Raw genomic sequence first — 12,500 nt, 5'->3', positions numbered from 1 at the left:
TAAAGAGACTAAGCCAAAGGAAATGATTGAATGAACTGATGACAGCTGTTAGTGACTAGTTAATTGGTTAGAGTTATTAATAACGAATAAGCTTAACTAATAATAATAATAATAATAATAAAAATAATAATAATAATAATGATAATAATAATAATAGCCCTCACTCTGCAGAGATGGACTGTAGTGTACCGGTGTAATCTGCATCATTAGTGAAGCGCTACACAAACACACTCGAGCTGAGCTGAGCTGACCTGTGAATGTCGCCGTGGTTCAGCAGCACAGAGATGAAGTCCACATAGTAGGTGACGGCGGCGGCGGACACGATCCAGAACACTGAGTGACGGTTGATCCGAGCCGACGTCTTCACTTCCTCAGCCGCATCAGCACCAGAGCCTGCACAACAACAACAACAACAACAACAACAACTCGTAACACAAGCATGACAACACAACAACATCATCACAACAATACTAACACAACATGAAAACAACAACAACATAACACATGACGTCACTGACACATCTCGACATCAACACATCAACATGAGAACACAGACAACAGCACATCAGCACAAACACAGCTCCAGCTCAGCATTACAACACTAACACAACCTGACAACAACTTAGGCACAACACAGAATAACACAATACTTTAACGACAAACGTCCACATAACACATCACGACATTAGTTAAAGAACAGCGCTGCTGTGTGTGTGTGTGTGTGTGTGTGTGTGTGTGTGTGTGTGTGTCTCACTCTGCTCTCTCTCCTCTTCTTGTTCGTTTGTTTTGAATCGCCGCCGCAGGTTCATCACCTCACTGAAGTCCGCCATGGCGCTCGGCTGATGACGTCACTCTCCAGCGACGGAGGCTCGGGAGATTCAAGTGAGTCGCCGGGTCCGAACCGAGTCGGATTCGTTTCACCGATTACCGACCCGAATCTGCGAACTTGCGTCAGGGAGCACGGCGGTTTAATGTCACATTAAGAGCTCGTCGTGCCAGTAGAGTAGAGCTGTTAAAGCTGACACCTGATCTGCTCTGGCGTTATAGAGAGAGGCTGCAGTCTGACTGGGCGCACATTCAGTTCATAATCTCTGCTTATAGTTATCATATGTGTGTGTGTGTGTGTGTGTGCTGTTTATGATGACACAAACCAACTCATAAACACTAACCCTAACCCATACTGTAATAAAACACCGCTGATTCATGCTGTGGTGATTCTACAGTTGCTATGGTAACACAATAACTGTTGTCGCATAAACAAATGAGGCAGCCCTGTAGTTTTCTGCAGCTCTAGTTTATACTTTATTACAGCTACAGTCATATAAAACTACAGTTAACACCTCAGCATGCCGGAGAGTTCATTAACAAAGGCTTAAAGAAAATACTCTAATATACTCTTTACTATAGTATCGACCAAAAAGACTGCAGTATTTTCTAATTTAATGTGGCATTTTTATAAAGAAATAAACAACGAACACTGCTGAGTGCACTGCTGAGGGTAAACATGCTTCCTAGAGGTACACACTAAACTAATGTCTATTTCAATAACCATCAGCACAACAGCAGACCCTGTTACTGTCCCCCACAGGATTGCCTGCAGAGCTGTGTGTGTGTGTGTGTGTGTGTGTGTGTGTGTGTGTGTGTGTGTGTGTGTGTGGGCATTTCTGCAGGTTCAGCAGGTCCGGGATCAGCTGAGCGTCACCTGTGAGCGGGTTCAGGAGGGCAGCTGTTCAGACAGCAGCACAGGTGAGCACAGGTGTGGAATACTGTATCCTGCCAACAGCCGCTCGCTAAATACACCACAGATAGAGTTTCCTGCCAGCTGGAGCACGATGTGGAGCACAACTGATCCACACACACACACACACACACACACACACACACACACACACACACACTGGAGAAACTGCAGACTCTACAGGTCTTGCAGCACCTGGGAAATACACTGCTCCTGCTGAACTCACATCATTTCAGATTTCAGCCTCTTCGGCTCGCGGTCAGTGTGTAGATGTGTGTATTTCAGCAGTAGGAGATATCTGTACACCAAAACAGCCCTTCAGCTGCACTTACACCACACACTCTGATCACACACATCAGGAAACTGTGGTGGACGTTCTGCTGCTTCAGGACCTGGAGGACTGATCATGATCATGAACCCTGCAGGAGAACATCCACCTGTGTCTGAGAGACCCGCGCTGAAGGTCACCTGCGTTCTGCAGCAGAACAGTGACCCGAACACACCAGCAGGTGCACTTCTGAACAACAAAATGAAGACTTTGCAGTGGCCTAGTCAAAGTCCTGACCTGAACCCGATTGAGATGCTGTGGCATGAGCTTAATGCTGGGTTCATGCAGGAAAAGCCTCTAATAATGTGTCAGAGTGACCGTAGTTCTGAGAGAGGAGTGATCTGAACGCCTGCACGGCCCTGAACAGACTCACTGTGAGTTACGGTGGATGCTGGACGGCAGATGCTGAATCAGGGTTAGTTTCCCATTTTGTTTTCACTCCCTAATAAAACCTTGCATGACGTGTTTACTTGTGTTATCTGTGACTAATATTTACATTAGTTTGATCATCTGACACACTGAAGAGGGACAAACATGCAAAGAAAAAAGAATGAATAAAGGGACAAACACACACACACACACACAGACACACACACACACACACACACACACACACATTGAAGTCTTCAGTATAGTGATCGTCTGAGTTTGGTTTGTTAATAGTTTGAGCTGTTTCTGAGTAAGAGAAGCACTGAGGTGATGATTATCTCCGTCTGCTCCCACATCTGAGTCTGGAAAGCGTGGAAATATCCTGACACCCAGAAGATGAAACCCAGCGGATATTTGGAAAACCCGAACCGATTTACCAGTATCAGATTCTCATAGGAACACAGCGAGGCCTTCCAATACTCCAGATCACGTCATATTATTGATGCAGATCTGGAGCGATTGGTTTACCTCTTATCTGCATGGCAGCACAGAACCGGGATTGTGTGTGTGCGTCCGTGACTTCAGGAGAGTATCAGGTTCTGAGCCCAGCGCACAAAAGACCTTTACGCTTCATAATGCAGCTCTTTCAGCACATCTGAACGTCAAACTTCCGTCAGTCTGTGTGTGTGTGTGTGTGTGTGTGTGTGATTCTCAGAAAAGCTGAGCACATTTGATTCTCACCCAAACAGACAATACAGCAGACCAGCGTCTCGTGAGGCTGTGGCAGAACTGGGTTTGTGCTCCTGTTTCCAAGAATCCTTCAGGACAGCGAGGTGGAGAACAATAGTGTTCTGTGCGAGTTTATCGCAGACGTATACCTTACATACTGCACACTGCGCTGCTTTTGCTGACTCCGGCCATGTGCTTCTAGAGCATGTCTCAACATTTCCCTCAATCCCTGCGGGAGAAAGTAAAGTGGTCATCCAGCTGATGATCAGACAGGGCTGTCCATGTGTGTGTCAATATAGCAGATCAATCAATATAGTTGTCATGTTACCATAGCAACTGTAGAATCACCACAGCAGATTAACTTTACCACAGTATGGATCAAGAACACTGCAGTATTGATTATAGATTGTTTCAGTATGTTTCAATGTGGCGCTTCTGGTCAGCAGTAATGTCTGTGTGTGTGTGTGTGTGTGTCTGTGTGTGTGTGTGTGTGTGTGTGTGAGCAGGACAGCGCTGCAGTTTTAAATGACAGCAGTAAAACCAGCCCGAGTCCTGCTTAAAGTCCAGCTTAAGGCGAGTTAAACCCGTCCGGCGATACGGTTTCAGCTGAGCGCGGGATTAAGAGTCTCCGAGCGCCGCTAACAGGAGCTCATTCTCTGCTGGAGCCTCTGCGCGGCCCGGGGCCAAATGAACCCTGGCCCTCGGAGGAACCGGAGCCCGACACAACAGCCCGATTCAGCTCATGCGCGCGCACCAGCGCCACCCGCGATGCGCGTCCCTGAGGACACTAGCTGCGCGTGCGCGACCCAGACCTCGCGCACTGCCCCATGTGCAGTAGTGCACTTCATATACAGCACATTTGCAGTTTACTGAGGTGAAATGAACATCACAACACTCACTACTTGAGGTGAGAGCAAACATTCAGAACTTAAACATGATGAATGACCTGCAGATGGGTGTACGCGCTCAGAACATGCAGACATAAAGGTGAGGCTTACAGTCATGTGCTGACACTTAAATCCACATTAAAATCAAGATTTACTTACGATCTTAATATGAACCATTAACAATCTGTGCAAGTTAACACACTGTACGGATGATATTCAATAAGAATCTTACCGTCTACTTCCGCTCTGGAACAACGCTTTTCTGATGATGTCAGATTGATGGGCTGAGCCACGCCTCTCCAACCGTTAGTTTGCTGATGGAAGGCGGAGCCCAAAAGTAAAACCCCGCCCCTACTCAATATTCCGGTTCACTTAGAAATACGTCATCATATTGAAATAAATGTCTGTGCAGCCTCCAGTTAACGCCATTCTGTGTTATAAATAGTGCCTTCACTGAACAATCTTTGAAGAACAAGTCCACTTTAAATAGCTAAATGAAGGGGGAGGGGCTGCAGATGAAGGGGAGGAGCAATAGGGCTCTTTTGTTTGTTTATGTTATTTATTTTGGATGATGCAGGAAAGATGAGCTGATAGAGGTGATTACGCCGCCTCCTGATGGGTTAGTTTGTTTATTTGCTTGTTAGTTTGGTGATTTGCTGTCATTCAGGGTCCAACTACTGACAGAATTGTGATTTATGGGGAATTATTGCTTTAAAATGGACACATAAAAGGGTGTTTTTGCATATTTTCCTTCTATTGTTAGAAAATTAAACCGTCCCGCAGCTCAAAGCTGACTATAGCGCATTATTAAAGGATCTGTGCTGCGCTTATGTAACAGTGGACCCTCATCTGACCGACTGAAGCAGGATTTAACACTGGAGCTGCAGACGGATGTATATAATCAATATATCCACCTCTCACGCAACACATGAGCTCAGTCATACTTCTGATGCATCGTAAATCCCACATCATGTTTACATATTCATGAAGGTCAGCCTCATCTGGTCTGACTGTACAGCCTGTGGGCTCATCCACTCTCTGGAATAACTCCATAACCAGCAGAGCTCACAAAACTACTGACGGAGCTCAGCCAGACCCACACGTTTCATCACAGACAGCAGTAAAAGCCATTCTGCAACACATTTACTGCATCACCACTGAGCTCATCTGCAGACGTTTATTAAAAACTAAATGACAGAATCTAAACATATAAAGTTGAGGATGAACAGCTTTGGTCTATCTGCAGTTAATCCATTATACAATCACTGGCTGACCCGCTCTTAAAATGACAATAATGTCAGAAATAACACAACAGAAATGACAGATGTCGAGTGTGTGGAGCGCCAGGCAGAACTGAACTGAACTGAACACACACACACACACACACACACACACACACACACGTCTGCTCAGTATGATGTTTATTATCATCATTTGAGCAGTCTCACTCTGTCCTTCAAGATCTTAAACTTGGGGTTGGTGTTGATCTTCCTGTTGAACAGAGACAGCAGCTCCTCTTCTGACCTGTAGTTTCTGTCTCCACTGAAGGAATAATAAGCAGCTAAAACCTGGAGAAGCAGCAAACACCGTCCAGAAGAGTCAGAACACAGACATGTGAAGGTCAAAGATCACAGTGAACACAGCCGACCGACCACTGACGCGGGAGTTCAGCTCACCTTCTTGCGCAGTTTTTTGACAGCGAGTCCTTCTTCAGGAGCGTCTCTCAGAACCGCCTTTATCGTGCCTTTCCAATTAAACTTCCCTGCTGCAGACGGAGAAACAGGATTAGGAGATCTGAGTCTGATGCTGCAGTGTTTACAGTCATTATACCACAGTCTGAGTCTGATGCTGCAGTGTTTACAGTCATTATACCACAGTCTGAGTCTGATGCTGCAGTGTTTACAGTCATTATACCACAGTCTGAGTCTGATGCTGCAGTGTTTACAGTCATTATACCACAGTCTGAGTCTGATTCTGCAGTGTTTACAGTCATTATAGCACAGTCTGAGTCTGATGCTGCAGTGTTTACAGTCATTATAGCACAGTCTGAGTCTGATGCTGCAGTGTTTACAGTCATTATACCACAGTCTGAGTCTGATGCTGCAGTGTTTACAGTCATTATACCACAGTCTGAGTCTGATGCTGCAGTGTTTACAGTCATTATAGCACAGTCTGAGTCTGATGCTGCAGTGTTTACAGTCATTATAGCACAGTCTGAGTCTGATGCTGCAGTGTTTACAGTCATTATACCACAGTCTGAGTCTGATGCTGCAGTGTTTACAGTCATTATACCACAGTCTGAGTCTGATGCTGCAGTGTTTACAGTCATTATACCACAGTCTGAGTCTGATGCTGCAGTGTTTACAGTCATTATACCACAGTCTGAGTCTGATGCTGCAGTGTTTACAGTCATTATAGCACACTCTGAGTCTGATGCTGCAGTGTTTACAGTCATTATAGCACAGTCTGAGTCTGATGCTGCAGTGTTGTGTGAGACAGACCTGTAGAGTTTGGTTCAGTCTCTTGGTTGTCTGGCTCCTCCCCCTCCTCATTCAGGCTCTCTGATAGGTCAGAAGAGAGGAAACAGATGAGCATCATTCTATTAGAGACAGAAACAATACTCGGTCATGATCCTCACCGTCAGGCTCTTCCTGCTTGCTCTTCTTCTGTCTCTTGTTGTTCTTTCCGTCTGTGTTCTGTTCGTTCTGTTCTCTCTTCCTCTTCTGTTTCTGTGTGTGTTTCTCATGTCCGTTCTGCTCCTCTGAAGTCTTCCTGTTCTTCTTCTTCTTCTTCTTCCGCTGGTCCTCCTCCTCCTCAGTGCCGTTCTTCAGGTCTGTTCGGCTCTCGCAGTTTTCTGTCGTCTCTCGACTCGCTGGTTTCCCATTCTGAATCACAACAAACCCCAGAGTCACTTTACAGCAGTGATGTAGAGCAGATGTGCAGGTGTGTGTGTGTGTGTCTCAGCAAGTGTGTGATGGTGTGTATTAGGACAGGTGTGTGTCTCAGCAAGTGTATGTCTCAGTGAGTGTGTGTTAGTGTGTAACAGAACAGGTGTGTTTCAGTGAGTGTGTGTTAGTGTGTAACAGAACAGGTGTGTTTCAGTGAGTGTGTGTTGTGTATCTGGAACTCTTACGCTGTCGGCCGCCGTGGACAGAATCTCCCAGACCTGCTTCAGTAAATGTGGACTGTGGATCTTCAGGCAGTTCCTCATCCAGTTCTGCTCACAAACACACCAGAGGCAGCGTTTAGAACACACACACTCTCATACAAACACACACAGTCAGACACACACACTCACCTCAAACTTGGCTTTCTTGCGGGGCACGTTCTCATACACACTGAGGCGGCGCAGGACCTGCTGCAGCTCTGACCCCACATCCGGCCGGCTGACGGCCTCCTGAACCCTCTGAAGGAGAACACGGAGAAACATGAGACCACACACACACACACACACACACACACACACACACACACACACACACACACACACACACACACACACACACACACTATATTAAGGGTGCTCTTCTGCTTCATACACTGGTGTCTGGTTTCCTCTTGATCTGTCTTATGTAAGAGTGGACACTCTGTGTGTGTGTGTGTGTGTGTGTGTGTGTGTGTGTGTGTGTGTGTTCGTAACTGGAGATCAGCATTATTCAGCATGTGTGCTCCACTGACCCGTCCCGCCGCCGCCTTTACATACACATACAGCACAGTGCAGCGCTGCAGGGTTTAATCCTGCTGTTCAACCACTGCGCACACACACACACACACACACACACACCTCTATCCACTGCTGCTGCTTCAGGTCTCCTTTATTGGCTCTGGCCTGGAAGTCTCGCCCTCCATATTTCTGATCTTCACTGATGCAGCGGTTGTGGCTCTTATAGTCATCGCCTCTGTCAACACACACACACAAACACACACACACACACACATCAGTGTCACACACATGAGACACACACACACACATATCAGTGTCACACACATCAGACACACACACACACACAGACACATCAGTGTCACACACATGAGACACACACACACACAGACACATCAGTGTCACACACATCATACACACACAAACACATCAGTGTCAAACACACACACACACACACACACACATCAGACACACACACACACACACACACACATCAGTGTCACTCACACACACACACATCAGTGTCACACACATCAGACACACACACACACACACACACACACACACACACACACAGACACATCAGTGTCACACACATCAGACACACACACCTGAAGTCTGCGCCGCAGTCGATGCAGGACAGAACATGACAGGAGCGACACTTCAGCAGGTGCTTCTCCACCTGAGCCTTCTTCAGGGACTCTCCACAGCCGTCACAGGTGAAGAAGACCATCCTGGAGGAAGAGGAGGAGGAGGAAGAGCAGATCAGCTGGAGAGGTGTGTAATATCCAGCAGCAGCAGCAGCACACTGAGCTTTACTGTGTTCATTAATGTCTAATACCGCAGCCTCAGCGCTGATCATCACTACATCTATAACGCTTTCCTAGAGTCCGCATGAAGCTCTGATCATTAGCCGTGTTGCTATAGAAACAGAATATTAAACGAGTAAACAGTCGGCATGATTGGCTGCAGTAAAGTAGGTGTGTCATTCAGACGGATGGGGAGGGGTTTGTGGAGAGTTATTACAGGCTAATAGACTCCTCCCCAATTCTATACCTGCCAGCTGAAGGGGCGTGGTTAAGTATGTTAGCCCCGCCCATTGCCTCAATATCACGTAATCTGATCATTTAACTGAAAACTAAGAGGAAGTGCATTTGCAGATTTCAATTAAAGATTAAAAAAATAAATAAATCAAACTATTTATTTTGCTCAGCACTAAACTGCCAATGTGAGCTAACCACATCAGAGAGAAGAGTTATGATTACTTGAGGACTTTAACAAACATACAAAACACACAGAGACACACACACACCCGGATACAGTCACACAGAGACACACACACACCCGGATACAGTCACACAGAGAAACACAGACCCAGATTCAGTCACACAGAGACACACACAGACCTGGATTCAGTCACACAGACCCGGATTCAGTCACACACACCCGGATACAGTCACACAGAGAAACACAGACCCGGATTCAGTCACACAGAGACACACACAGACCTGGATTCAGTCACACAGACCCGGATTCAGTCACACAGACCCGGATTCAGTCACACAGAGACACACACAGACCTGGATTCAGTCACACAGAGACACACACAGACCTGGATTCAGTCACACAGACCCGGATTCAGTCACACAGAGACACACACAGACCCGGATTCAGTCCTGTAAGAGAGTACAGTCCTCCACAGCTCAGCTTCTGAACATCTCCCATATCTATCTGTTCCCTCGTTCATACAGCGACACCTGCTGGTGGAAGTATTGTGACTGTGAGGAATCCCTGTAGTTTCTCGGTGTGTGTGTGTGTGTGTGTGTGTGTGTGTGATGGCGCAGGGAGTGCAGTGGTGATGCTGTTATAGTTAACTCTGCTCATTTACTGTGTGCTTAATTTACAACCACAGGACATTTGTAGAATTAATAGGAACAATATGAGTTAACTGACTCCAGCTGTCCTGTTTAAACACACTCACATATATATATATATATATAGTTAGTATAAATAAGCAGGGTCATATGTGTGTGTGTGTGTGTGTGTGTACAGTGAACGCTCTCTCTGTGTGTATGAGCTGTGGAGTTGCTGAAATCACGTGACCTCAAACGTTTGATTCGCGCTCTGAACTGATTCGACACCGAAGATTCGTGAAGGATTCGGATCTCCGTGAAGTGATTCAGAAGCAGAGACAGCTTCAGTTCTGCTGTTCTTCCAGTCTGATCCCTTCAGCCGTAAAGCCCGAGAGCTCTCCGAGACTGCGGCAGCTGCTGGAGTCAGTGAAGGCGGTAACTGCGGTGTTTACCTTAATAATCCCGGCTGATGACGAAGATGAGGATGATTTCTGGTTCTCCTTCACACTAATAATGACCCAGATTAGCTGGTTCTGCTGACTGACTCTTCGGTTCCGACTGACTCTCCGCGGCTCACGGTGAAAACACGCGATTAAAACACGCGCGGCTCCTCTCTCACACACGCGTGCGGTCCTGCTGTGTTTTCCTTCCGGCCGGAAACAGGAAGCAGCACACGTTCCACATTACGAGTTTAACACAAACATTTAAATCTCTGAATAAACGAGGCCACAGCGCCAATCAGTTACACTAAAGTTAAACCCACTCTATCAACATTCACTCGACACAAAGTTTAAAGATTAATCTTCAGTGTTTTTCTTATCTGATTTTGCTTTTTTTATTTGTTTGCTGTTTGTTTTATATTATTGTTTTATTGTAATGATTACAAAACTGATAATAATAATTATATAACAAAATAATAATTACATAAGTTTGTTTGATTTTTATTTATTTTTATCAATAATAGCAAATATTGAAACAAAAATTAAAATGATGATGAAAAAAATAAGACTTTTATTGTGAAAAGCGGAAGTGAAGGGCACCGCAGAGTGTCCGTCTGAATGGAAGGTGAGATGAGCGAAATCTTACTGTATTATGATTTAATAAACACACACACACACACACGCGCGCGAGCTGCTGGCTGTAGTATTATAATAACTGTGTATTATAAAAGTTCGCGGATGTGAAGGCTTTTATCTCTGTTATAATCGCTCATAAACTCTGACAGAACTGCAGGAGGAAGAGCACGACAACAACAGTGTGTGTGTGTGTGTGTGTGTGTGTGTGTGTGTGTGTGTGTGTGTGTGTGATCAGCAGCACAGAACATCTTCATCTGTGTAGTGGAGATCAAAGATTGCCTCTCACCAACCCAACTCTCTCTCTCTGTGTGTGTGTGTGTGTGTGTGTGTGTGTAGATGGACAGTGTGAGTGTGCACAGTGTGTATGTGCTGCAGCAGCTGCAGGAGCAGCGTATCCAGGGTCTGCTGTGTGACTGTATGCTGGTGGTGAAGGGAGTGTGTTTCAAAGCGCACAAGAACGTGCTGGCGGCCTTCAGCTCATACTTCAGGTCTGTGTGTGTGTGTGTGTGTCTGTCTGACTGCAGGTATATATCTGACCGTGTGTGTGTGTGTGTGTGTGTGTGTGTGTGTAGGTCTCTGTTCCAGAACTCTCCTGCGCAGAAGAGTGATGTGTTCCACCTGTCCATCCAGGATGTGAGCGGCATCGGGCAGCTGCTGGACTACATGTACACCTCACACCTGGAGCTCAACCAGGAGAACGTACACACACTGCTGGAGATCGGCCAGAGCCTGCAGGTACACTTGTACACACACACACACACACACACACACACACACACTCTTCTAAGAAATTGGTCTGCCTCGACCCAAATTCACAGCTGTGTTTGTTAATGAAGAGCTGGATCATCAGTGAGAGGAGCTCCTCAGGTGTAGTGGTTGAGTGACGCCTGGAGAGCGGTCTGGCTGCAGACCTGCTGCAGTGCATTCTGAGCTGCATTCAATGCATTTTAATGGGCTCCCCTAACCCCACCCCTCACAGTGACGTCACTAGCTGCATTTGAGTGCTCTGTGTCTGACATGGCTGAGTGATGCAGTCTCAGCTTGCATCATGAAGGCTGCAGCCAGATACTGTTGGACTGGAGTGACGGTTCTGTTCCTGCAGCAGTGAGCCGTCATCAGCACCCGTCTGCTGCGCTGGAGCTCATGTACCTCCACAGCTGCTGTTCCCACCTGAACATCTCCCCGAGCTGTGAACAGAAGAGGAGCAGGAGGAGGAGGAGGAGGAGGAGCAGCAGGAGGAGGAGGAGGAGGAGGAGCAGCAGGAGGAGCAGCAGGAGGAGGAGGTGTAATGCTCCAGCAGAGGATGATCAGGACTCACTCCAGATGCTCTGAGCTGTCTCTGCTCACTCTGCTGTGCACCTTCAAGACGTCCTCATCTGTGCTCTTCCTGCAGTGTGTGTATTGCAGTAATGTGTGTGTGTGTGTGTGTGCGCAGGTGCTGAACGTCCTGAACATGTGTCATGCGTTCCTGAAGCCGTGTGTGTCTGCAGACTCCGCCTCCTCCTGCTGTGTGTCTGCGGGGCCGGAGTGTGTGTCGGGCCCCGGGGCATCGGAGCCGCAGGAGCCGCCGCACACACATAAGCTGCGCAGCTTCTACAGCAGACAGTACCTGCAGCAGAGCCCAGCGGCTGGCCCCGCCCCCAGCGGCCCCGGGGCCCCGCAGCACAAGAAGACCCTCTACCTGAAGAAGTTCAACTACCTGCGCTCGCAGGAGGAGGAGGAGGAGCGCTGCGCTGGAGGCCACGCCCCCTGCGGCCCAGCCACACCCAGCAGCGCAGACACCACACCCTCTGACCTCTGCGTGACCCCTGACCTCTGCGTGACCTCTGACCCTGCTGAAGCTGCAGAACTGGAGAGAA

At 47.2% G+C, this 12,500-nt stretch overlaps 3 protein-coding genes across 5 annotated transcripts in view; 1 reads left to right on the top strand and 2 right to left on the bottom strand.

Annotated features, from left to right (window-relative positions):
- The window catches only part of tmem128 (transmembrane protein 128), a 3,722-nt gene extending 2,901 nt beyond the window's left edge, over positions 1–821 (bottom strand). Inside the window, 2 exon segments of the mRNA NM_001029973.1 lie at positions 252–393; positions 755–821. Coding sequence (NP_001025144.1) covers positions 252–393; positions 755–809 — 197 coding nt within the window. The 5' untranslated portion in view covers positions 810–821.
- Positions 822–5,213: 4,392 nt separating this feature from the next.
- lyar (Ly1 antibody reactive homolog (mouse)) lies at positions 5,214–10,242 on the bottom strand. Of its 2 annotated transcripts, none has more exon segments than NM_200679.3 (9): positions 5,214–5,619; positions 5,728–5,816; positions 6,553–6,612; positions 6,690–6,936; positions 7,185–7,268; positions 7,350–7,457; positions 7,836–7,950; positions 8,324–8,446; positions 10,018–10,242. In NM_200679.3, coding segments are annotated over 8 exon segments (963 nt in total). In that variant the 5' UTR covers position 8,446; positions 10,018–10,242; the 3' UTR covers positions 5,214–5,481.
- The window catches only part of zbtb49 (zinc finger and BTB domain containing 49), a 7,298-nt gene continuing 4,649 nt past the window's right edge, over positions 9,852–12,500 (top strand). The window contains exons 1-4 of one of the 2 annotated variants that reach the window (XM_073921062.1): positions 9,852–10,000; positions 10,978–11,129; positions 11,214–11,376; positions 12,077–12,500. The exon at positions 12,077–12,500 is cut by the window's right edge and continues 150 nt beyond it. In XM_073921062.1, coding sequence (XP_073777163.1) covers positions 10,978–11,129; positions 11,214–11,376; positions 12,077–12,500 — 739 coding nt within the window. In that variant the 5' untranslated portion in view covers positions 9,852–10,000. 2 annotated transcript variants of the gene reach the window in all.

Source organism: Danio rerio, chromosome 14 (genome assembly GCF_049306965.1).
Source record: "Danio rerio strain Tuebingen ecotype United States chromosome 14, GRCz12tu, whole genome shotgun sequence".
Lineage (NCBI taxonomy): Eukaryota > Metazoa > Chordata > Actinopteri > Cypriniformes > Danionidae > Danio > Danio rerio.
Note: the sequence above shows the minus strand (reverse complement) of the source record. Positions and strands in the feature narration are given on the sequence as shown.